Source organism: Vidua chalybeata, chromosome 13 (assembly GCF_026979565.1).
Source record: "Vidua chalybeata isolate OUT-0048 chromosome 13, bVidCha1 merged haplotype, whole genome shotgun sequence".
Taxonomy (NCBI): domain Eukaryota; kingdom Metazoa; phylum Chordata; class Aves; order Passeriformes; family Viduidae; genus Vidua; species Vidua chalybeata.
Window position 1 is genome coordinate 1,094,029 of NC_071542.1, and position 23,897 is coordinate 1,117,925.

The 23,897-nt window shown below is 41.8% G+C and overlaps 1 protein-coding gene across 3 annotated transcripts in view; it reads right to left on the reverse strand.

Annotated features, from left to right (window-relative positions):
• Positions 1-4,882: 4,882 nt before the first annotated feature.
• PEAK1 (pseudopodium enriched atypical kinase 1) overlaps positions 4,883-23,897 on the reverse strand; it is a 108,949-nt gene continuing 89,934 nt past the window's right edge. For all 3 annotated transcript variants that reach the window (XM_053954591.1, XM_053954592.1, XM_053954590.1), the window contains 2 exons: positions 19,618-20,366; positions 4,883-10,760 (listed from right to left, as the gene is read on the reverse strand). In XM_053954591.1, the coding sequence (XP_053810566.1) occupies positions 9,606-10,760; positions 19,618-20,366 (1,904 nt within the window). In that variant the 3' untranslated portion in view covers positions 4,883-9,605. The remainder of the gene's footprint in view (positions 10,761-19,617; positions 20,367-23,897) is intronic.

Below are 23,897 nucleotides of genomic sequence, written 5' to 3' on the forward strand. Positions count from 1 at the left end.
TGAATTATTTGGGAAAAAAACAGACAAAAACACCAAAGGGAATGTTGAGTTGGATGAACACAGACTAATTCCTAGTAAAAAATAAACAGAATATTTTTATGTGAATGCCCAGAATTTTCAAGTCATGACTCTAGGCATGGACATGTCTGCCCAGCACAAGCAAATAGGGCGCTGATGGGCTGTAGATGAAATACATTCTGCCATTTCTACAGAATGCTGACACCCTTACTCCTAGCCCCTCAGTCTGAGCTGGATCACCTCTAAAACCTACAACAAAAAAGGTCTCACTCACAGCAAGGAAGAGATCAGGACTGTGTGCTGCAGTTGCTATGGAAGAAGATGTTGAGGCTTCAAGGTACAGGGAGAAATGCTTCCTGCCACAGGGAAATGATTTGAACAGTTAACTGCTGCAAAAGGGCCAGCGATGGTGAAGCTCTGTGTCTGGATGGTGTTTAAACATTTGTAACTAATGCCGTTAAAACATTGGCACGTAGTATCTGACAACCTCTTCTGACTTCCTGTTGTGTCGTCTTGTTTGAAGCTGAAGCACACCCTGGTGTCCTGTGATTGCAGCTTTAGCATTAACTCCTGTACGAACACAAATACATAAGATGAAGGACTAATATAGCAGAGCATAAAACCTTTTTTCCCCCAGTAATGCAAATGGAAAGAAGTTTCAAAGGAGACTTTCTTCCCTGGCCAAGAGAAGCTGCATGACTGGCTCCCAGGTTATGGGAAGTTCCTTTTCTTTCGATGGTTGCAGTGGTGGTTGTACATGGGCAGACTACTGGCCCATTTCCAACAGTAACTTGATTCAAATTTAGAGCCTATGTAAGAACCAGAAGAATTTTATTACCTTGATTTAATTCTTCATTTTCTTTACAAGAACATTTATGTCCTTCTGCACTTTGGAGAGGTGCAAAGTTAATAGCTTGCTTCTTGTAGATACACTGCAGGGATTTCATGGTTTTTTTAGGGTAATCTGCTATTCACTGCAGTTGATCTGAACCATTAAGATTCCAGTGAAATCAGACAAAACCTGGCATCTGACATGAGATCTGTAAGTGTCCCCCAGCCCCACTGCACACAAGTTCTGTCCCTGGGGCTGTCCTGTCTCACTGTGCTGTGCAGGGGAGTATGGGCTCCTCCCAGCACCTGTAAAACACCAGGCAACAGCTGGAGAAAGGAGCTTTCTGTGCATCTGTTGGTACGCCTGGTACCGACAAGAGCAGACAGGTAAATACCCGAGCAAGAAACCTCCCTAGTCCTGATCCTTCTCTTTTCAGAGGATAAGAAACAGACATTTGTGATTTTACCTTAAATTATTGCCTGTTGCTTCCAGTGCTTCCTTCTATGCATGTCCTGAGTCTGCCAGCTGCAATGTAACAAAAGTAACACTCTAATGACAGCAAAACAAAGGGTGAGAACAGGAGATGTAATAGAAAATGCACCTTTGGTAGCTATTACTCTGAATTCTCTGATTTTACACAAGCAAATCAGCTTCAGAGCCTCCAAGCTGCTTTCCCAGTGACTCCCCTGGTGTCTGTTTGCCAGACAATGACTTTTTGCTCATCTGGAAGCACTGAACTGATGACAAGGAGCCTGCCCCCATCTTCCATTGGGGTGGGCTAACCACCGCGCTCTAGTGCTGCCTCCTGAGACAGCAGCAGCAGCACCAAGTGCAGCAGATTTGAAGGCCCAACACTGGGTTTTACTGTGTATCCTTCTCCACAGAGCTACAAGCCTTAGCTCAGAACTGAAACCACAGCCTCTCTCTGCAGAGCAGTTTGCCTTGGGAACTGCTTCCAGCGAGCCTGGTTAAAAGCACCTCTGGGTAAAGAGGATGGTGTGATTCCTGTGGGGCACCACAGCAGCTCATGAACTGGGGCAAAAGCAGCAGCCTGCAGAGCTCAAGTGATGCAGGGAGGCTTTCTACAAAAGAAAGGTTTGTCATAGCTCCACTATTGGTTGAGTTTCTGAGTTGGTGAAAAATCTGATACAGACATTTTTGCATCAACTGAAACCAGGCATCTGTTCCACTTGTGTTCAAGTCTGGCACAAGCTGAAATGAGAACGCCAGACTGCAACTGCTTAAGGACACCCACAAGAGAGTTTGCACTAACAGAACTAAATTAATTTCAAACAGATTTTAGTTAAACTAGTATAATTATCATGTCTTGACAAGGGTTCAGTCTATTTTTGCGTATCTTTTCCCTGCAGAGTGATGATTGCCACTGACATAAATGGCAAAATCGAACTCTGTTTAGCTGAAGTCCATGGCACTTTGTTGAAGTGAACAGGGATTACTCTGGCAAAGCCAAAGTATCTGTCAGGCTGTTGAACATGTTGTGTATTTATGCGTGACACCTTTGGAGTCAGCTAGCTTTGTACTTTCAAAAGGATGAGGACAGTAGCTTAAACTGTTTTTGAAAGGCTTTCATACAGGGCCTAAGGAATAAATGTGAAGGGCAGGTAGTAGTTACACTTCAACTAATTCTGATCATTGAAACGATGACATACCTGTGCAAAGCCACTGGGACTGTGGGAAGAATAGAGCCTGCAGGCTGGTTTTTTGGGTTGTTTTCTTTTTATTTCAAGAGTATTTGTGAGCAGTGTGATTGTCATGCAGAGGCACGGTGCTGCTCCAACGTATATGGTGTCATCTGTTCTACGCTAATACATCAGCATCTGCAGCGACCATTGCTGCCTGTCAAATGTGGGTACAAAATTGAGCTGTTTGATCTCAGTGCCACTCAAGTGTGTCTGCACAACTGCAAAGATGCACATTATCCCATCTGTTTCCCACAGACCCTCCATCAGGTCGGATGCCTCAAGGTAACAGATCAGATGCAATGAATTCCACTGCAGAACAACTGCCTTGGAGGCATCCTCCTGCTTTGTCCCCGCATGCAAAAATTTGACTTAAGAGTAATTTTATTCCTTCACAGCAGGTCATTTAAACCTGTCCACTCTAGGGAAATGTCTAACTTTGGCTCAGCTCCTTACATGCCAAGGGTTGTCCCCAGTGTGGCCGTTGTCATTAATGTGCCAAGTCACTTCTCTCCAAGCAGGCCTTACAAGACACTGGTTCAATCAACAGCAGCCACTGGTGGCCAGTTTATTTTTGGGCTATTGCTGCCACTTGTCCAGATGGAGCTGAAACAGTGCCAGCCATGGTGAGGCTTCTGGGGCAAGTGCCAGAGGTGGGAGGTGGGGCAGTGTCCAGAGCACTGGCAGCTCCTGCAGCTGGGACGTGTGGCCTCGCCCAAGGGGGCACCTGCCACACCTGCACTGCTGCTGCAAACCCAGCTGCTTGTGGAATAAAATCCTCTGCTGCACTGGCCACATGCATTTGCCTCAGAAAGACACGTTCCTGTCTATTACCTAGGAAGGGAGAAAAACGAGGCAACCGCAAGTTTGATTTTGAGTGTAATAAAACGAGTTTATTTACACAGTAACATGAATGCCACGGAGTACACAGCAAAGTACCACAGCAAACCAGAGTGTAACTGCCCCTGATCACAAAGGAAGGCTTGAAGTTTATATACTTATTTATATAAAAATGTGTAAATATCAATATGAAGCACCAGATAAAGCAATGCAACCAGGAATTCCAAATACAAATTACCCACAAGAATGGAACTGAAAAAAGAAATTCCCTTACTCAAGGCATTTAAAGAAATCCCATTTATAAAAGTTCACTGATTTTGGAATCCCCAATTTAAAAATAAAGTTCCCCCTTTTATTAAAAACAAGAACATATTCTTAAATGCTCAGCATAATTAAGTTTTAAAAGAAAAAAACCCAAGGATTTCAACTGCAAAACCTTCTAATACCAACAATCCAAAGGACAAGGAAACAGAAGTTTTGAGTAGTTTTTGAAGAGGTGTTATTTATGAAATTACTATATTAAAATTTACACACTCTTAAAATATATATTATATATACAATATATAATATATATATATTTTCAAGCAAAAAGGGGCAAAGAATACTTTTGGGATAAAAAATTCATGTACATACATATATATTAAAACATGCCCAGATGCACTCATATATATATATGTATGTATGTATGTATACATATATTTATGAACAAATATTTCTTCCATATAAAAAAAAGCTCCAACTTCTTCTAAATCCCTGAAATCTTCCCCTTAAATTTATGGAAAAAAAAATCTTTATAGTCTGAAGTAAAAACCAAATTCTCAAATTCTGCAGAGTGGTAAAATGCTTATGTACAGGTAAGTTGATATTTCGTTTCTCACTGGCAACTCTGCTTGATCTGAAAGCATTCTGTGGTTTCCAGGTAAATGCTGAGTGGAGCACCAATGCAAGGAGACTTACAGGAAATTATTTAAATTACATTCTACGCCTACTCAAAATCACCATCCTTCTAATACTGCATCCAGGTGAATAAGAAAATCCATACCAATGTCTACCAGAAATTCTCTGCAACACAGCACGGAAAAAGACTTGCTCCTTTTGGAGTTGAGGGTGCCCTTATGAAATTTCTCCCAGTGTTCTGAAAAGTATTTTTTGTGTATTCTTCGCTTGAAGTCTTTGCAATCCACATGATTGTTTACAGAATATTTCCACAGGTGTATTTTTATAGAGGTATTTAAAATTCTGTTCTTTACTTTGATGTTATCTTACTGCATAACTAAATCACAATCACATCTCTCTCTGCGCTGGCTGAAGGGCTTTGACTGTGCTCCAGGTCTTACAGGAGTTTTAGCAGAACCAACACCACCTCTGCAAAATCAGAGTAAAACCGATGGTCTAGCCGTGCAGTTAAGTACTGTTTGCACTGAGAAACAGTCAATTCAGAGAAAGGGGGAAAAGAAAGTGCATTAAAAGGTCTGACTCAGTTTCTGTTGTATCCCTCAGAAAACTTAAAATTTATTTAAATAAAAACAGGATCATTTATTTTATATTTACATAAGGATTAGTTATTACAAACAAAAGAAATTAATTTAGATGGGAATCTCAGCACAAGAATTCAGAACCAGATACATTTTATTTCAGCAGCAAATACATGTTAAAATTAAGGACCTACAGTATGAAGCTGCTGAATAAATTTTGCAGGTAGCTGAACCCTAACACACATATTTTATTTAAATAATATATTTTTCTCTATAACATGTAGGAATTCTCTTGTATTAACATGTCAAGATGATCCATTCATACTTTGTGGGTAGGACGTGTGGAGCACAAAAGATTTAAGGTGGAACGTTTTTGTAAATGCTACCTGCACTCTTCTCTGTGGGGCAGCAGCATAGTATCCTGGCTGGAGTTACTGATTTCTGAATACTGAAGTGAGACCAGGCTTCTGTATTTGGACATTCCAGGGGCTCCAAAAGAAAATTCTGGATTCCCTCATTCCTAAAAATTTGTAGGCAAGCTTTTATCAGTAGAGTCTCTTTATATTCACCTGGTTATGCATATTGACTGGATCAGATCTGAGGTCTGACAGATAATTAGTAATAAGTAATTCCCATTTGAGAAATACAAAACTCACCCACCTTCCATATCACCTCAGGAGCAGTTCTTGTAGCACTCCTGTTTGAAGAGAGGCTTGCATTTCCCACCACAGCCCAGGGGTGGGTGTGCAGCACCTCCAGCAGCTCCAGCAGGAGCAGCACAATCCCCCCTCCCCGCTGCTCCCAGACCAGCGATCCCCCTCGCCAGCACGGAGTCTGCAGCAGATTGTCGGAGCAAGAGGCTTCTCCTGATGCCTGGTCAGGCTGGAACAACTGACTGGGTATCCACTGTTACTCTCCCTGTTCCAGATCCCAAACTTGAAAGCCCAGTTTTGTTACTTCAGGTTTATGCTGTACTACAAGGAACTTAAAGGAACCCGTTCACACAAATCATATGGAATGGATCAACCCAGTATCATACAAAGTACAGCATTTAATTTTGTAAAGTCTTTTGCATCTTTACATGGGCAGTATTATTTCTAGGGCTGTTACGAAAAGAATAAGATTTCCACCAACTGACCAGCTACATTTCAGGTTTTTGACAAGGCACTAAACATTGTGAATCCAATCACTGTGCTCTCTCTGTAATATTAGAGAGGGTTTTAATGGCTCTAAAAGGATCAGAAACCACTCATCATAATTCTTCAAACAAGCATTTGATTTTTCCAGAAATTAGTTTCCACTGGAAAAATCTTTAGAGTTCATGTTAAAAATATTTGAATGACAGCTTTTATTAATAGAAAAATATATATTTACAGTCAATACTGTTATCTTAGATTTGCAGCTCTTCCTGTTTCTTGAGCTCAACTGAAAGTGCGACATTGCTAAAAAAAAATTCAAGATCTGTGCACATATTCAAGTACGTTCTAATATGCACAGCCAGGGATTTTGTTCCTGCCATACACAGGATCCTGTTACAAACAGAGCGGGTTTTTTTCCTTTTGCTTAGCAATTATGCTGTAGCATTCTTAGGATTTGTTTACAATCAGTTTAATGCATACATTCGTGTGTATTTACGTGGCACAATCTGGTGCCAGGATGGAGAACCACCACAAAGACAGTTGCAATCATCATTTATGGGCAGATCTGTAAAGTCAGCCTCAAGTTCCTCAAGGAAGAACTCAGGCCAGATCAGGTTTGATTACATTGGCCATTCTTTCTTTTTTAAAGAAAAAAAAAACACACAACCATTACAAATTGCTAAAGTTTACCCAGTGCTGCACAAGAAAGAGGTTGGTAGTGAACATCTATCCATGCTTGATTATACTGCAGAGCTAAAATGAGTATTGGTTCATCACAAAAGATACAAACTGAAGTTAGATAGCTAGAGATACAAAGGCGTTGGACCAGCTGCATTAATACGTACGGCTGTACAACATTCAAAATCCAACTCTGCATGTGCGTGTTGACATCAAAGTAACAGGGGGAACACGTGTCCCTAAACATGGGAACACCCAGAGGCTTCAAGGGATCGCCCCACTGCAATGCCAAGTGGTCCAAGAGTTACTCCTATGCCTATGTGAGCTAGCTGGAAAGTCAGGCGCACACACACACACCATGGAACAAACACAAAACCAGACCACGGAGAAGAAGCCCCACTGGCAGCTCAGCACACTGTCACTAATAGCTAGTAGGTAGTACACAAGTGACTTGCCATGCTCGGTGTATGTGAACTATGGGAGCATTGCCCTCCTGTGTCCAGACAAAGCAGGGCTGCACTGAACAGGAGATTCTTTGTAAAGGTTCTTCTACAAGCTGCTCAGCAGTAGTGCAGAAACTTTCTTTCCTGATGTAGAGGAAGTACTTCAACTACAAACATTGCACTTGGGCTTTTAATGCACTGTCCTGTTTTTCTGCATCAATGCCACCATCCTTACTTTCTTGCCAAAAAGAGAAAGAAAAACATACATATCACATTAAAATACATTATCCTTACCCTTGCCTGATCCTTCACTGATACAGGTGAATCAAACAAAAGAATAATCAGAAGTTTCAATAAAAAATCTCCAGAAAGGTAACAAAGACAGTCTATACTACGGCACAATCAATGTAGGCTTCCACACGCCATTCAGCTGAGCTCTGAGAGATGCCAGAGAAGAACAACACAGACACGTCAGCCCCTCGATGTATGGCGTGGATCCAGAGCTACTCTCGCTGACTTTAAGCCTGCAGGACTGTTCAGTTTCCATGCATGTGGTCCAAGAATGCATATGTTGTATAAAGTGGCTATTTGTTTCAAGGCTGAAGTGAATTGATTCCTCACAGTTTTAACAATTAAAATGGAACATCAATCCATAGAAAGAACACACGGATATCTGCATTTATGTGCCAGGAAAGTAAAGGAAGGGGCTGCAGATCTAGCATCGGGTAAAGGCTGGTGTGTAAAGTGAACACTGTAATGTACAGCTTTAAAAAATAATACAAGAATTGCACATAGATCCATAGGAGAGAAGCACAGGCTCGTAACTACGGCTGTCTGCTTTCCATCACCCGGGTCAGAGTATTCAGGATCACTTTTCCCTCTGCATCCAGATCCATTCTTCAGAGTAACTTGGGAAACAACTCCTAGCCTACCAATATGAGCAAAGATATTGTCTGTACAGAGGTTCCATGGGAAACGGCTGTTAGGGCACAGAAGGAAGTCAGCAGTGGCCTCTAAAAGTGAAAAAGCTCCTTCAAGTTGAGGTTTTAAAAATTCTCACTGTTCAATCCTCACTAATTCCTGCTCTAGTCCAAAACTCTGTCTGTGATGCTCTTTGAGCTCTTCTGACAACATTCCATTTTTAGGGTGCTGTCTATAACAACATTAGAAAACACTGGTTACAAGAGGCAAGAGATGGGCAGCCAAGCACTTCTGCGGGAAATGTGGATCATGATGCTGTTGGTTGTGGCTGCCAAACTTACCAGCTCCCTCAATAATGAAACAACAGAGTTTTTGCCCCCTTGTTTTCACCCTTCAGAGAACTGTGTCCGCAGTAAAAGTTATCTCCATGTTGCCTGTTAGCTGCACACAGACAAGCTCCAAACATTTCTATCTCCTGCCAACAAACCTGCAAAGCCAATTTCAGTCTCACTTTGCAGTATGGCGTAAGTGACAAGAGCAGACCAAAACAAAACAGAAGAGGTGGCTTTTATTTTCATCCCTGATTCATAGCAGTGATTGTCAGAGAAGGTTATGTACGTCCCATCCATTTCAAATCAGGCTTTAGTGCTTTTTGCAATGGAAGGGGAATTTCAATGGTCCACCATGTGTTGTATTGTTCTTGTATAAATGTGGTTATGGCTACAGTACATCAACAGTCCAGACTGGTGAAAGTTGCCTAGGAAATAGGATAAAGTGTGCATATTCTGCTTTTTAATGCACAGGTCTCAAGCTAAGGGTAATGGTGTGATTAAGGCAGCATTGATGAAATCGTGGATCCATGGTTAGAAAGGACATGGGTAGGCAATGAGGCAGAGGAGGAGGGAAGAGGACTGAACACAGGTGCTTACTGCTCACTGACACTTGCCATGGTCAGTGGGAAAACCACATCCGGGGGGGGAAGTACAGGTGGTGTAAAGTATAAGAGAAAGATCAGAACCTGTTTGGTTGAGACCAAAGGAAAGAGGAGCACAGCCTGCTTGTGGGGGACTGACTAAGCTGAGAGGAAATGTGTGGTATGTGGAGTGAAAGCAAATGAGTGTTTTGTGGCATGGTGGATAATTCATCTCACATTCACCACTAATCCATCTCTGCTTATGGTCACTGCTACTCACTAATCAATGCTACGTAGGAAATTGCTACCCAGAAGAGGAGGGCAATTTGTTTACTGCAGTGGTAGAAATAGTGGTATCAAAGCTTGCTCTCCTTTTCAGCTAGATATGAATCAAGTTACATACTGTCTGATCCAAATGCAGTCGTGTATGTGATCAATCCCTAGCAGGCCTGGCAAAAAAGTAAAGTTTCTGTCATACTTGGTACAGGATGCAATTTCTCCAATTAGAACCTATTTGCTCAGAGTTGTTGGCTTCAACGTCTAGGCTGTTTTGTAACAATTGTACAAAGTGTGAGCCCTAGTGCAGGCTGGAGTGAGGGCTGGGGCAGAGGTGGGGATGCTTCACGAAAAGCAACAGGCTCTACAACTAGTGCTGCTTCATGAGTCTCACAATGCGATGAAGCGAGTCTGTAGTGGCAAAAGCCAGATATTGACAACAAAGCCAGTCTTCCAGAATAATTCCACAGTCCCTCTCCAAGGACTTCTCTGCAAATTTGATCATCAGCAGCGTCCTTTTTATATCGAGCCAGTTCTGAAGTATAGCATCTCTCCGTGAGGGGTTGGAAGATGTACTGAGAGCATGGAACAAGTCCTCACGTGGACCCCAAAGCAAACACTGAAGGATTCCTTTGGCTTCTGATATCAAGATCCTCTCCGAAGGGTTGGGATTCAGCAGGCAGCTGGCAAGCTGTTGAAGCCCTTGAGAGTAGAGGGAACGGCAAGGAATCTTGGGGAGATCAGCACAAGTGTATTCCTTCTCTTTCAGCTCTGGATTCTCATCAAAGGGGTTGGGTAAGTGCAGCATTTCATAGATGAGGATGCCAGTCTGGAACTCATCACACTTCTTGTACTGCGTTGCAGTGATGATTTCTGGAGCCAGGCGGGACTGATCCCGCAGGACCTCAGGATCCACCATATGACTCTTCTGCTTGGCCTGGGAGAAGTTGCTCACAATTAATCTGGCTGGGCAGGCAGTGTTGGGATTGGGTTCTGTGGCCTCGGGGCTCAGGGCGCTGCCTCCCGGTCTGGAGTGAACCAACAGCAGGTTCTCCAAGCGCAGGTCACAGTGTGTGATGTGATAGGGCTTCAGGTGCTCGAGGCCCAGGCACAGCTGCAGGAGCAGCAGGCAGACCTGTCTCTCGTACAGGTCGGGGCTCTTGCTGTGGCGGGGCGCGGACTCCCGCACGAAGTCGGCCACCGTCAGCTGCGGGACCTCCCGTGTGATCACCACCACGCGGCTGCGGGGCTTGCTGAGGGTGCCCTGCCTGCTGGGGCTGTCCCTGCGGGAGGCCTCTGGGCTGGAAGCAGCGTCTCTGCTCTTCTGCTCGGGTTCTTTCTGCTCTTCTTCCCGCTCTTCCTCCACATCCGGCGCGTCGTCATCCTCCCACGGAAGGAGGCGAACTGGCACTTCGGCAAGGAAATGGCCGCAGTCCTGCTGGATGTTGAAGTTGATAGCCAGGCTCTGCCGGATAGACAGGCTGTGGTAATACTGCTGGGATTCCTTAGCCTTGCTCTTACAAATCTGGGGGAAAAAATAAACAGAACAGACACAATTCTTTAATTTCTAAATTCGATATACATTTTTTAACATGTGCTTTGTTGATGGGATCTCCTGTCTAGGCCTAAACATGAGCAATGAACTTTTTTTTAATTAACTGACCATGGCAGACTGTCTTAAGGCACCCAGATTTCATTGGCTGGTAAGCAAATGCAGAGCAATACATGCAGGCATCTCTCTCTCTGCATAGATGATCCAATGGAAAGTACAATTCTGGTTTTTAATCAGAACAGCAGCTGATACATGGTAAATGTACAGCAAAGTTTTTTACAGTTACTTGTTTACCTGTATAATTTTATTGCAAGTTCTCTCAGCTTTGTGTGAAGCTTGAACAAGATAAAAATAATCAATTGTAACAGGGGATACAAGGAAATATGCATAAAGTATTTGACCAAACGCTTGCACATGTCTGAGTTAGCATGGCATAACAAGTCAAGCCCTGTCAGCTGGGTGACTGATGTTTGCTCCTTGCCCGTTGCAACTGGAACTGAAATCCATAAGCTGCAGTGGTGTGTCTGCAGTGAGGGCTGTATGTGTGCATGGCACAGGCTGCTTCCAGGCAGACTTGGCTCAGGTGATGAATGGACAATCAGTAGAACATGGTACCTTAATTGCTTTCAATCAATTATCAAGATCCAAAATATGGTTTGGTTTTTTGCCATGTATACTGTATTTATATCCAGAAGTATCTTATTGATATATACATTATCAACATATCCTTATTAATTGTGTGTGCTCCCATAACAACTGGCAGCTCCAACCCCTGACAAAAGTCACTGGACAAGCCCTATAAGGGCCTCTGTTTCTAAGGCATTAACTGATTAAAATTAAAAAGACTCAGCTGTCTTGACCTTTGCATGTTAACCTTAGTTCTACTAAATTCAGAGAGATCATTCACAGCATGTAAGGTTAAGTGTATGTTTTAATCTTTTATATGGTTAGAGTCTAAATATTCACTTGCTGTAATGCACCAACAGGTTTTAAGTGCAAACCTCAGAGAAGAAAAAAGAGGAAGTCATCTCTCTCCAGATGAAGCTACAGCTTCCCTTAGCTCATCTCTGAAACCAAGGAAAGCCAGATGACTCAGGTCAACACTTGTTATACACAGTCACCACCACCAAGAAACCCAGATCTCATCCAAATGTAAGCATTAGGTGACTTTTCTGTCTGTTTCTTATTTTTCCCCTTCTCAGAACTTCTGTAGCGAAGTTATAAACTCACCTTTCAGTAACACACACATAAATTTTTCATATTTTATATGCTATGTGGTTAAGAAATATAAATGTGAGATGTAATCTTTTATGGTAGTTGATGAGAAAACTGCATTGTCAGAGAACCACAGGAACTCAGACAAAATTTGTACCAACATTCTGATTGTCCTGTTGTCTTTCATATTTCCATACTTCACAAGCACTTACATTTCCCTACTCATTATGTACACTAAAAGTGCCTGTTTGTAACTGCCACAAACCCACAAAACTGATTTGAAAAATGCATTTTCTAGTCAATTTTATTTATGAAAGGAAATGTTGATCCTTATCCTGTTTATACAGTGGCTTTTGCTCATTTAAATTTTCAAATGTGTTTTACCCTGTTAGAGGTGAAGTGAGTTCTCAGTGGCATGTGTGTCCCCGGTCCCTTCTCTCAAGGGTTATAGAGGCAAAAATATAGCAAAAACCTTTGAATTATACAGAAAAAGAAAATGCCAGCTGATTGTCTTTGAGACTGAAGTCCCCAGATTGATTAAATACTTAATACTGCACAGAAGACAGAACTAGAAAAGCTCTATAGACAGACTCATATATATGTGTTGAATGTACACACATGCTGTGTATCAAATCTGACTGGGAGAAGAGCTATTAAGGAAAACAAAATTGTTCCACCTTCTATGCCCTTCAAGTCTTTGGCCTTCTTCTTGCACAGTCAGCCATGGGAATACTCAGTTCCAACTGCAGAAAAGGTTCAGCATGTTGTAATTCAGCCTTTAGTTTTTAAAAATACTTAAATGACCTAATAATAATTAAAAAAAAAACCAACAAAAAACCTAATTCTGAAAGAGTTTAATTTTAAAGTCAAGTTTACTTGCTGGTAAAAAATGTTGAGAACCACATTTGGCCTTAGCTACTGCACTCTATTTCTTAATCCACAGAGGATTTCTAGTGCCACCAGTCAGCTAAAACTGATATTCTGCTAGGAATATATAATCCACAAAGTATGTGCTCTGAAAACAATATACACATCTCAGTTTGGTAAATATAAGGCTTTAAAAAAAGTTTATGGAAAAGATTTCTCCTTGCCAACAAGAAAAGAAAAGCAAAGGAATCAAGACCTTTTCCTAGTTTCTAATTTTAGTGCTAGGCACCCTCATTTTCCTACTTCAGAGAATGTTCTCAAATTTACTACTATTTCAGTTAAAGTTGGAGATAGGATCTGTACCTCTCAAAATCAGCTTTGGTTTCCTCATTTCAGTAAGCATGGCCTATCCCAGAACTGTGAGAGTACAGAAGCACACTTTCATCCATGCTTTATGGATGTGGTGATGCTTTCTTCTCATCTAGAAATGGCTGGCCACGCACATCTGCATCCAAAGGCATCCAGCTGTTGGTGCAGAGGATGTTTTTCCTGAGCCAGTGGCCTGCAAGGCCAGTCTCATCCGTTTGGTCATCCCTGAGAAACACCTCTCCAGCCTACTAAACCCACCCCAAAGCAGTTCTGCTTCTTTATCTTCTTTATTTTTCTTTCCACTATCCAATCCTAAGTCAACTTTACTTGAAATTTAAGTGACAGCTCTTCTCCTAGCTAATTGGCTAAAAATTGATTCCTGATTCCCATCCTTGAATACGATACCTTTACAACTGGGGAAAATGTAACTTTTTCCATCTTTTTTGTTTATTTTTGAAAATACCCAGACCTTACTTCTTCTATCTTTACTCCTAATTTGCTGATTTCTGGATTCTCCCATGTATCACACCTTTCTGAAGAGTAGTACCTATAATGAATTCAGTATTGCAGCTGAGGCCTCTCCAGCATTCAGCGGAACAAAGCTTTGTGTCCGATGATCCTCGGAACACTTTGCAGGAAGAATAAGTTACATTACTAACTCCATGTGTTCTTGAAAACATTCAGAGCACTGTCCACTCTAAAGTAGGAAGCCACAGCAGGGCCAAACCTTCCCCAAAATCAGTTCTTAAATTTCACGAGGTCTTGCTTCAGACTCCTCTGTATCAATGAAAGGGAGTATAAAAGTTATCAACAAAGCAGACATTAAATACTAAATAGTATCATAATTAAAACCGGCACTAAAATGACGGCATTCATTCAAAGAGATTTTCCCTCCTTATTGTGCTGTTAAGGAATCTAACCAATATAGGGAAAAAATCTCTAATCCCACAAACGGCCAACAGTGATGGCTTTTGGACACTTCCAGTTCTCTTGTTTAATACAGAGAATTAGATGGGTACATGAACCTGCATTCAGTATCTACAAAGACAAGAGAGCGGAGATCTGATTCGAGATGTATTTTCTGCTTCTTGCTTTTTGTTTACAAACACCGTGAAGTGAGAAGTGGAAGAAGCAGCTGGGTTATTTCAGGCTGATTAAATTGCTGACTACACAAACCCCAAAATTTGTTCACTGGGCAGTCTGCAGCTGTCAGGAGGAAGGGAAAGCTGGGCTTTCTGGAGGCAGCACTCAAACTCAGAGTGTGATAACAAATTAGACACCTGTCTGAATTCATAAAGCAGTTTCTAGAAGACAGACCTGCAGTGATCTGATGTTCCTGTGTCTGGCTTTTCTTCAGGTAAGTCCTGGGGTTTTACACTGCACTATTCAGATTCTTTTACATTGCAGGTTCTACTCAGCAGTCTACTTTATATTACCATTTTGCAAAAGAGTAGTAAATACTGGTATTTAAGACCATCAATGGGAAATTATTCTCAACCAAGCCTTTTGTACTGGAATAACTCCACTATCACCTAAAACTACCATCTGAATGACAAAGATTTAAAACTTTCGAAATGGTTTGAGTTGGAGTCTAAGTTATGTGACTGAAGTCAGTATTTACAGTTGAAAAAATATAGGGAACAAATTGTGAAATTTATTGGCCTCCCTAGCAAGTATTTTCAACTGCTGGTGATGAACTGCTAAAGAAATGCATACAGAGCTGCTTTTCTGCTTGTGATGGTTAATTCTGTGTCAAAGCTGGGAAAAAACATATAGTCTAGTTTCCTTTGCATTTTTAAAACTTTTGTCTGTTCCAGTCATCTACTCAAAAAGATGGAAATCCTGTTGCCTTTTACATATAGAGTATGCTGAATACCTGTTTTTTGGCACAGGAAGAAAAGGTGAAAATACTTTGACTGAAACACTAGCACAGAAAGTAGGATCAATGACTCATTTACTATTTGCTTTAATGAAATACATCCAGCTGAGCTATGAAGATATGGTATGTGATAACAGCTGAAAGGAAGGGGTTGATAAGGGCTTGGCCAGCCTTATTTCATGAGCTGATAAAGAGCTGGTTGATCAAAAGATGAAGCAATGTTGGTGAAAAACCCTTCTGTATGATGCAAGAAAGCAATGAGAAAAAAGGAGAGTACAAGTAGGAAGGAATGCAAAGTATCCATGCTCCTTTTCACTGGAATGCACTGTCATCGTGTATATTTTCTTTAATGCATCCACGTGAACTGAATATCTGCCACGTTTATAGGGACAGGACAGGTTTCTTTATACCCTGCCATTTCAATTTTCCTCAGTGCTCCTAGCCCAAGAAGCAGGATTTGAACATTTCAGAGTTTCTACAAAATGTTCTGTGTTAGCTTTTCTTCTTCCTTTATGAGTCCCGTGGCCTACAGTACCATCAGCTGACTCTCACTTTCCCAGCAGGGAATCTCATTTCCACTCTGTCCCATGCATTTCACACGGTGACAGTGAACTTAAAGCACCATGAGTATTGTGGGAAATGAATTTACAAGCGCTGAAAATGAGAAACACAGAAGATCACAAAGACTGTACCATCTGTGCCACTTTGTTGTATTGCACAGAGGGACAACTGCAAATGAAATTCTGTGTGGAATGAAAGCTTGCTAATCCCAAACTGATAGCTTGTTCTTGGCACAACCTTGTTTTCCAAGGAGGCCAGTTTGATCTCTGATTGACCTAATTTTCTTGATCTGGCCTTGGAATACAGCTTTGACTTTTTAATGATGTGCCAAAACACAGAATTCTGTTTTGCTGTGACTGAACTGGGAATGGGCTGCAAGTTGAATGTACATTGCTTTGTTTTGATCTGAAGCACAAAGTTCTGGGACAACCTTTAACAATGCTTCTGACAGGAAGCTCCACTAGGAAGCTGAATTACCAAATAAAACAACCTTAGCACACCGTGACAAACTAAACATGACTAGGAAGTAATTGTCAGCTGCAATACAAAACTGCCAGCCAAGTTCAGCCCGGTGCTGCTTACTTCTGCATTCCTATGTTTTATAGCTGGGACACAAACCTTACCACGAATCCTAAGGTTTTACTGCTAGGAGAACTTCTGCTGCCCTGCAGCAATCAAAGCAATACATCTGAACTGCTCCTTCTGAGCTGTTTGCATCCCTGCAATTCCTGTTACCCCACCTGACCAGCACTGCCACACGTGCCTGTGGCCAGAGACAGCTGGGTTTTATGGCTGTTGTTCTATGTAGACTCTGAATCATGGCTTCTGTGAGTCAGCCTGTGATACTGGACAGTGTCTGCTTCGAGAGTTTAATTCTGAAAGTGGAACCAGTTTATGTCACTGACACACTAGGTTATATTGTCTGTTATTCCTTCTGAGTAATCTAATTTATTTATTTTTTAATAACAGACGTCCCTACCACATCAGTGCCTTATTCAATTTGTGTCAGGACACTGAGAAGAGAACTCATCCAGTCTGCTCTGTCCAAAGAGCTGGTGCTCTGTGCTGCTCTTACTTTGGTGTAACCTTTTCACCATATATTCGGAATTAGTGCTAAGACTGTGGTTTCAGGGGAATGTTTATCCATATTGCCCCAGATCTACCAACAGCTTGGAAGGTGGTACTGCACTTAGGTGAAAGAAAAACACCTCAGCGTCTGGAATTTTATGGAAACCTTTCTTGAAAGGGAACCTACATTTTTCCATTTGAAAAAGTACTTTTCTGGTCATGACTTATGCACTGGTTTTATTTCTAATGTTTCAGTCAAAATAATTTCCACATAGCTTCCTGCAGCTATTTTTGCACTGGGTGTTTACTAGCAGATTAGGTGAGAGTTGAAGCAAAAATCATTTCACAATAAAGTGCTGTGAAACAACACCCCCCTATGAATGTTTCCTCTAATATCCACCCCAACAGAACAAGCTGTGCTCGTTCTCCACCAAATTTATCAGAGCATCTTTTACTGGTGAAACCACCAGAATGGAAAAGTGCACTGGTACATTCACCTCTACAAACCATTCATTGTTCTAAATTTAATTCAGCAGTAGTTAAATGGTCAAAGCTGAATTCTTAACAATGCTTTTGTAATTATATTTTTGGAGATAGAATATTAAAATGCCAATTTTATGTATCAAGACTATTAGCACTGTTTGAGGGTGAATCTCTGATTTTCTACTAAGAGAATAATAATTAAAAAAAATCTAATTATGACATTGTTTCTCAGATCTAATATTAAAAACATAAAACTCTTAGGTTTTTTAAGTTTAAAAACTCTTAACTATCTGAATTGTTTGCCAGTGTTGCTTGGGTAGTGCTGCAAAACTCAAAAGAGCTACATTAATTTACACCGTCCAGAGATGTGGCTCCATATACACTTTCAAAATGTATTTCTAAGACTTGATCCAAAATAACAGGAAAACTGTTTTGGATTCAACTGGCACACCAGTAGTTTTCATCTCACTGCTTTTTCCACCCTGTTTTGGGGACGAGGGATTTAAAGTGGCAGGAAGACACAGGTTATTTGTTGAAGGTAGATTACTATGTAATTTGGCTCACACTAAATACACCCATGGTAGTAAAAACTAGCATATTTGTTAAAGCTAAATTCCCCAAATCTCTGTGTAATGATACAGCAATCTGTGGTTATGAGCTTTTGGACAAATCTGATCCTGGACCGATGGCTTATGAGGCCAAGATCAACTTGGGGCCAACACCGTCCTCTATCACATTAAGTGCCCGAGGGGTATTTTCAAGAGGAACTTTTCCTCTCATCGTAACACCACAACAGCTCCTGGTGACCTCCAGCTCAAGGGTATTTTGTGGATACTTCACTTGCATCTATTACAATGCAATAAACCTTGCTAGTCAGATAACTATTTTAAGAAACCTGAATTATGAAAAAGAAAATTTAGCACCTATTTGACCACGTTACCCTGCTGTTCTTTCTTCTCTCTGGCTTTCTACAAGAGAAACGTATTTCAGAGGACACGAGGTAACAGACCAATGACACAGGTCTTGCCTGTCAGGGAATATTTTAAAGGCACATCTGTGAAGTGCAGAGAGATATCACATTAGTGATAACTCAAACCTGCCCATATAGAAAAATACCACTTTGGGCCCTAGAAGCAATCATTTTGCATCATTGTATTAAAGCAAAACCCTCCAAGCCAGCCATGAGCAATGCCAGATGCTGATTCTGAACCACAGCTGACTGCCATGGTCTGGCTCTCCTTGGCTGCTCTGTACCACTGGACCTGGCAGCTCCAAGACATCCATATTTCATTTCACATCTTTTCCAATAAGAAGTCCTTAATAATTAACGCAAGATAAATGGTTAGACCCAGATCTCTGCATTAAAGATACCTCTTCAGGCCTCAGAAAAACATATTAGCTGCACCAATCTTACCTTTCAGTTTTTTATATCTTGCTTGTAAACAGTCATGCGGGAGTGGTAACAACATTTTGTTCCTGTAAAGCACCACCCTTGTGAGAATGTGAAATATAAGGAGTAACAGCTCAGGCCTCACATATCTGTGTCAGGCAATAAATGTTTTATCTCAGTTTCAACAAGGAGGAGTCAGAAGTTCAGTGATTTACTCAAGGTCACACAGGAAGCCTGACAGTGCTATGAGTCTCAGCTGTCCTTCTCACTATCTTCCTACCAGATAAACATTGAGAAATGCAGAGATACAGCACTCAGAAAGAGCAACCTATATAAAATTCCATGAAATAACAATATCTGGTGAGACAGCTGCCAGCTAGGCACTCATACATTAGCAGTAAATCTAGTAAATCTTGTTTCTTTAATATAGCTGAAGAATTTATAAGGCAAACACTGATGGCTAGGCAGAGCTTTTGAAAGGCTGGAAATGAGCACTGGTGAAAATCTAAGACCTTGTATGGGAATAGAAAGGTCTATTACCCTAGAATTTACATTTAAAATTACATGGCCCTGAAAATAGAGAACTTTTCCATTTCTTAGGAGACCTTTCCTAACTAGGAGCGATGATTTAATTTCCTCTGCATGCAGGTGAATCAAATGATTTTGTTACTGCCAGTTCCCAAAAAAAACTGCCGACACACGTTAAAAGAATACAGGTTTTCTTTCAAAATGTCCTTAAGCAGTGACCATAGCAAAGACTAAGATGTGTTGATTTCTCTTTCAGTCATTTTGGAGCTGCAATAAAAACACGCAATTAAACAGCAGGTACCAATGCCACAGATGGGTGTGGACGGAAGGAAGAGCCTGTATCTTGGGAGCCTTACTTCTCACCCATCTGCCAGCAGTAGGCCTATCACTACGGGATGTGGTGCAGAGTATGGCTGCTGTCACATTTTGCCACCGGTCCCTTGGGTTAGCATTTCTCCAGCCCCTCTCACCTTGACCGCGTAGTTGTTGAGGGGATCCTTCGCGTAGGACGCGGGGTAGTAAACGGCATCGCCCGCCTCGCAGCACGGCTTGTCGCTGGTGAGCCGGAAATCCGACCAGCTGTCCACCCCGAAGCGCAGCTGGTCCTTCTGCCCGGCCATGAACAAGTCTTCACATTTCAGCGCCAGCTTCTTCAGCGAATCAGCGTGCAGGCTCCGGATCTTGCCCACCACCTCCTCTCTGTTTTCGATGCCTCGATAAAGTGCTTGTCTCTGTGGCTTCTGCACGCCTCGGCCCTGCTTGGCCTGCGAGAGGCGCCGCCCCGTCAGGGACTCCATGCTGCTGGAACACCGCTCCTTAATACTGATAGTGGTTAGGCTGGAAACACTGTTCGTCGCTGAGGTGGTTGCCCTCAGTTTCTCTGTCGGCCTGTCCAAGGAGTCTCCTGACTCGTTGTCCAGGACCTTGAGCTCCAGGCTGACTGAGGAGCAGGCGCTGCTTGCTTCCCAGTTGGTGTCAATGTCATAGGTGGGGTTGGCCATGATGCACAGGTTGTTCTCCAGAGCCTGCTTCTGGAGATCTCGGGGAGTTGGCTCTGTGTTAGCTCTCAAAATTGTTTTCTTTGGCAGTGGAGGTGGTGTTGGCTGCAAGTTGTTCACTGTCTCCTGGTCTGCCAGCCCTCCAAAGGCAATGGCATCATCCAAAGCTCCCTTGGGTTGCCTGGGCTGTTTTGGAGGGATCATGGCTGCTCTGGACTGCCCTGTGGAATAAGAGAATAGTAAGAGAAGATTAAAGTACTTCATATGTGCTGCTCCTGTTTGCACTCTGCAAAGAAGTTTAAGGCAAAAAGCCCCCAAAACCCTGACTAGGACCTGCCCCCCTGCAACATTTCAAAAACCCCTCGATACATATAAGAAAAGATGAACTAATTAGAAAGTAAATGACCAAATCAGCATCATTATGTATCTAATTACATCCAGCCAGTCTTGATTTGACCTTGGCATATATAGTGAAATCAGCTTCAGTGCTAGCAGTGCTGCCATTTTACATCCAGCAGACCAATGATAAGAACTGCAAGCAGAAACCAAACCTCAATTCGACACTTTGGCCAAGTCCAGTTTCAGCAATTACAACCAGTGTCCTATAATTTCTTCTGCAGTCAACTGACTGTAATATTACTCCTTATTTTCTATTCAAATGTGCTAAAACTAAGGGTGGATAACAGTCCATAAAACAACTGGGAAATGCACTAGACAGGCTGAAAATCCTATTTCAGAATGGAACCCAGAAACTGCCTGACACAAATAACACAGTTTAGATGCTCTGGTGGTCACAGAAGGCAGTCAGGATTGCCCCAGCAGATTCACACAGTGAAATCAAGGAAGTTAAGCCAACTTTCACTCAAGTTGACAAGTGTGTTGCCATCAAGAGCAGGATCATATTTTGACAGAAATAGTTAATACCCTGCAATTAAAACTCTTGTGCCCTCCCCCTGATTGTAACTTCTCTAATGCATTTGCCTTCCTACCTTGCCATAGGTACCTTTGTTGGCAATGTTACGTTCAGAGATAACCAGACCCGCCTTCACTCAAGAGATTCCGAATGGCAATCCCAGCCCTGACACAGGCTGGGATTTTCTAGTTTCAGACATTTGTGTGAATCCAGGGAATATAAACTTCCTGTCATGTATTTTGGATGGCTTTTATCAGGGGCATTTATGTTTCAAAAGTGCCAGAGTCCTTGGAAATCCAGAATAAATAAAAGACAACAATATAAAAGAGAATAAGAACTAATAAACACACAATACAAATGACCAGCTCACTGCTCTGGGACAATTAAACTGTTGTTACTCATATCAAGATGAGATCCTTCCAATCAACTGCTATTTTCAGAGAAATTATTTTATAAGCTTTCTACTTCTCCTGGGAGGTTCACTGACTTGTCACGGTAAGGTAGGAAGCCAGCTCTGACAGTTGAAAACAGCAGACCTGAATGGATTCTCTGAGTAATTGCAGCTGAGCATCTTTTCTAGTAAGGGAACAGACAGTATAACTAACTATTTGACTATTTATAATGTACTGAATCATAAAATAATTTTGGCTGAAAAGACCTTTAAGATCAGAGTCCAACTGTTAACCCAACACTGCCAAGCCCACGAAATCCTCGTAAAGAGAGGACTAAACTGGAAGACTAGGGGGATCTAAGATTCAGATCTGAATTACATCACTTTAATCCATAATTAATAATTAATCACTTTGCAGTTTGCAAAAAGAAAGAAATATTAGCTTCCTTTGCATGTTGAGATATGTTGTTACAGTTTTTATGAACACTACTGAACCTGAAATCCACATGGCCAGGATGTACCAAACCCTGCAGTGCTGGGACAGAATGCTGAAATACACCTCCTAATTTCAGAAGATCAGAGAGGATCATATTTTTATATGTATCCTCAAAAAAACCAGCCTTACACTCTGCTTTTTTAACAATCGTTCTCTTTTCAATCTTTCCAAGGAGACAACATCCCAAATGAAACTTCTATCCCTATCCTTTGTTTAAGCTCCAGAAGCCCTCAGAAGAGCCTTATGGATTTAATGATAAGCCTGCCTATTCCAATGTTTAAAAAAACAAGTTCTGAGCAGGAAATCCTATCAGTTTTGTACATACCTGATATTCAGGGAAGACTGCAAATTATTGTAAAGGTTGCTGAAGAAAATGTAACTCTTGGAGGGCTTGGGGGACCCTACTGCTCCTTTGTATTGCAGCGAATGTTTGCTGTGCTGCAGCACCGAATTCTGGTGTCAGCTGGGCACCACAGGAACTCTGTCCTGAAGTTCCTTTTGCAGAGGTGAAGTGTGGTATGATTCCAAGTCGAAAGCAGAATTGATGTCTGTGTGCCAGACACACATCCAGATGCCTTTTGCTTAATCCTAAGACAAGTTCATTTCTACTTGATATCCAATTCTCTTACTCATGCAAACGTGTGTCCTCTTCCACAACTGCTCACTCTTACAAAATCTGTGACCTATGCACTTCTCCCCAGCAACACTGTGCTAAAGATCACTTGCCTATTTTCTCCTCCTCACCCTCCTCCCCACTCTGCTGAGACAGCCTGACTGCTGGGTTTTACAGAGACGCTGTTCAGGAGGCAGTTTGCTAACAGGCCTTGCTTGTGGGACTTGCTAACCCAAGGATGCACAGGTGCTAGAGGGAAACAGGGAAACAAATTAGAGCAAGATGCACACCCTGAGCAGCAGCAGCAGCAGCAGCAGCAGCAGCAGCAGCAGCAGCAGCAGCAGCAGCAGCAGCAGCAGCAGCAGCAGCAGCAGCCCTCTTCAGGAAAGGTAAGATTTATAACAAGGTTTCTGCTCGATTCTCTTCTTTTCTGTCTGCTTTAATGACTCCATCCTCCAAAAGCCACTCACACAGAGGAGAGTGTTGAGACTGCAACCAGTGTTGTTTTTGCACAGTTACTGGCACTGTGACATCCAAACAGAACTGGAGAAGGTTTTCATAACCAGAAGTTGTTTTTTCAGATGTCTGGAGGGGGTGGCAGGTTCCAGAGAACTGAATGTACAAGTCATTCTGTAGTTACTGTTGCAAGTACTCTCAGCTGAGAAAAAATGAGTTTGTATAACATGCTATGTTACAGTGTAGTTTCTTCCCACAAGAACAAGTTTTCCATATTGAAATCTAACCATCTGTATTATCCAGTTGAAAAGTTTCATGTCTGCACTGTTTCTATGCTGAGTTCTAGCACTGTACATTTCTTTCATAGCTATTGGGCCAGTCTCCAGCTCAGCTTTCCCCAAGCGTGGCAGAAAACGACACGGCTCAATTTTTATAAAATCATTGCCTAGCAAGAAAAAGATTGTCTTAAATGTTGTCCCTGTCAAAGGCACAAGAATGCAATTTTGCATAGGAATGCTAGCAGAGCATTAATTTCTTTTTCTTGCCTATCCTTTTCTTCTCCCCTTGCATGCTTAAACTATTTTACATTTATGCACTCGTCATTTCCTTACCTACTGCACAGACTCTCCAACATTGCAACTTCAGCCTGAGCCACACTCTTGGGAGGCAAAATGAAGAGGAAGAACAGGGACAATATTAGGCTACCACTTTGAGAGATCTTTGAAGTGGATTCCAGACTGCTCAATGACAGAAAAAAATTTAACTCTTTACAGACAGGATATTTCTAGAGAGCTTTAAATAATTCTACAGTTCAATAAGATCTTCCAATATAGAATCTCACTATACTATTTAAATATTAATGCTTAAGCTTCCAGATACCATG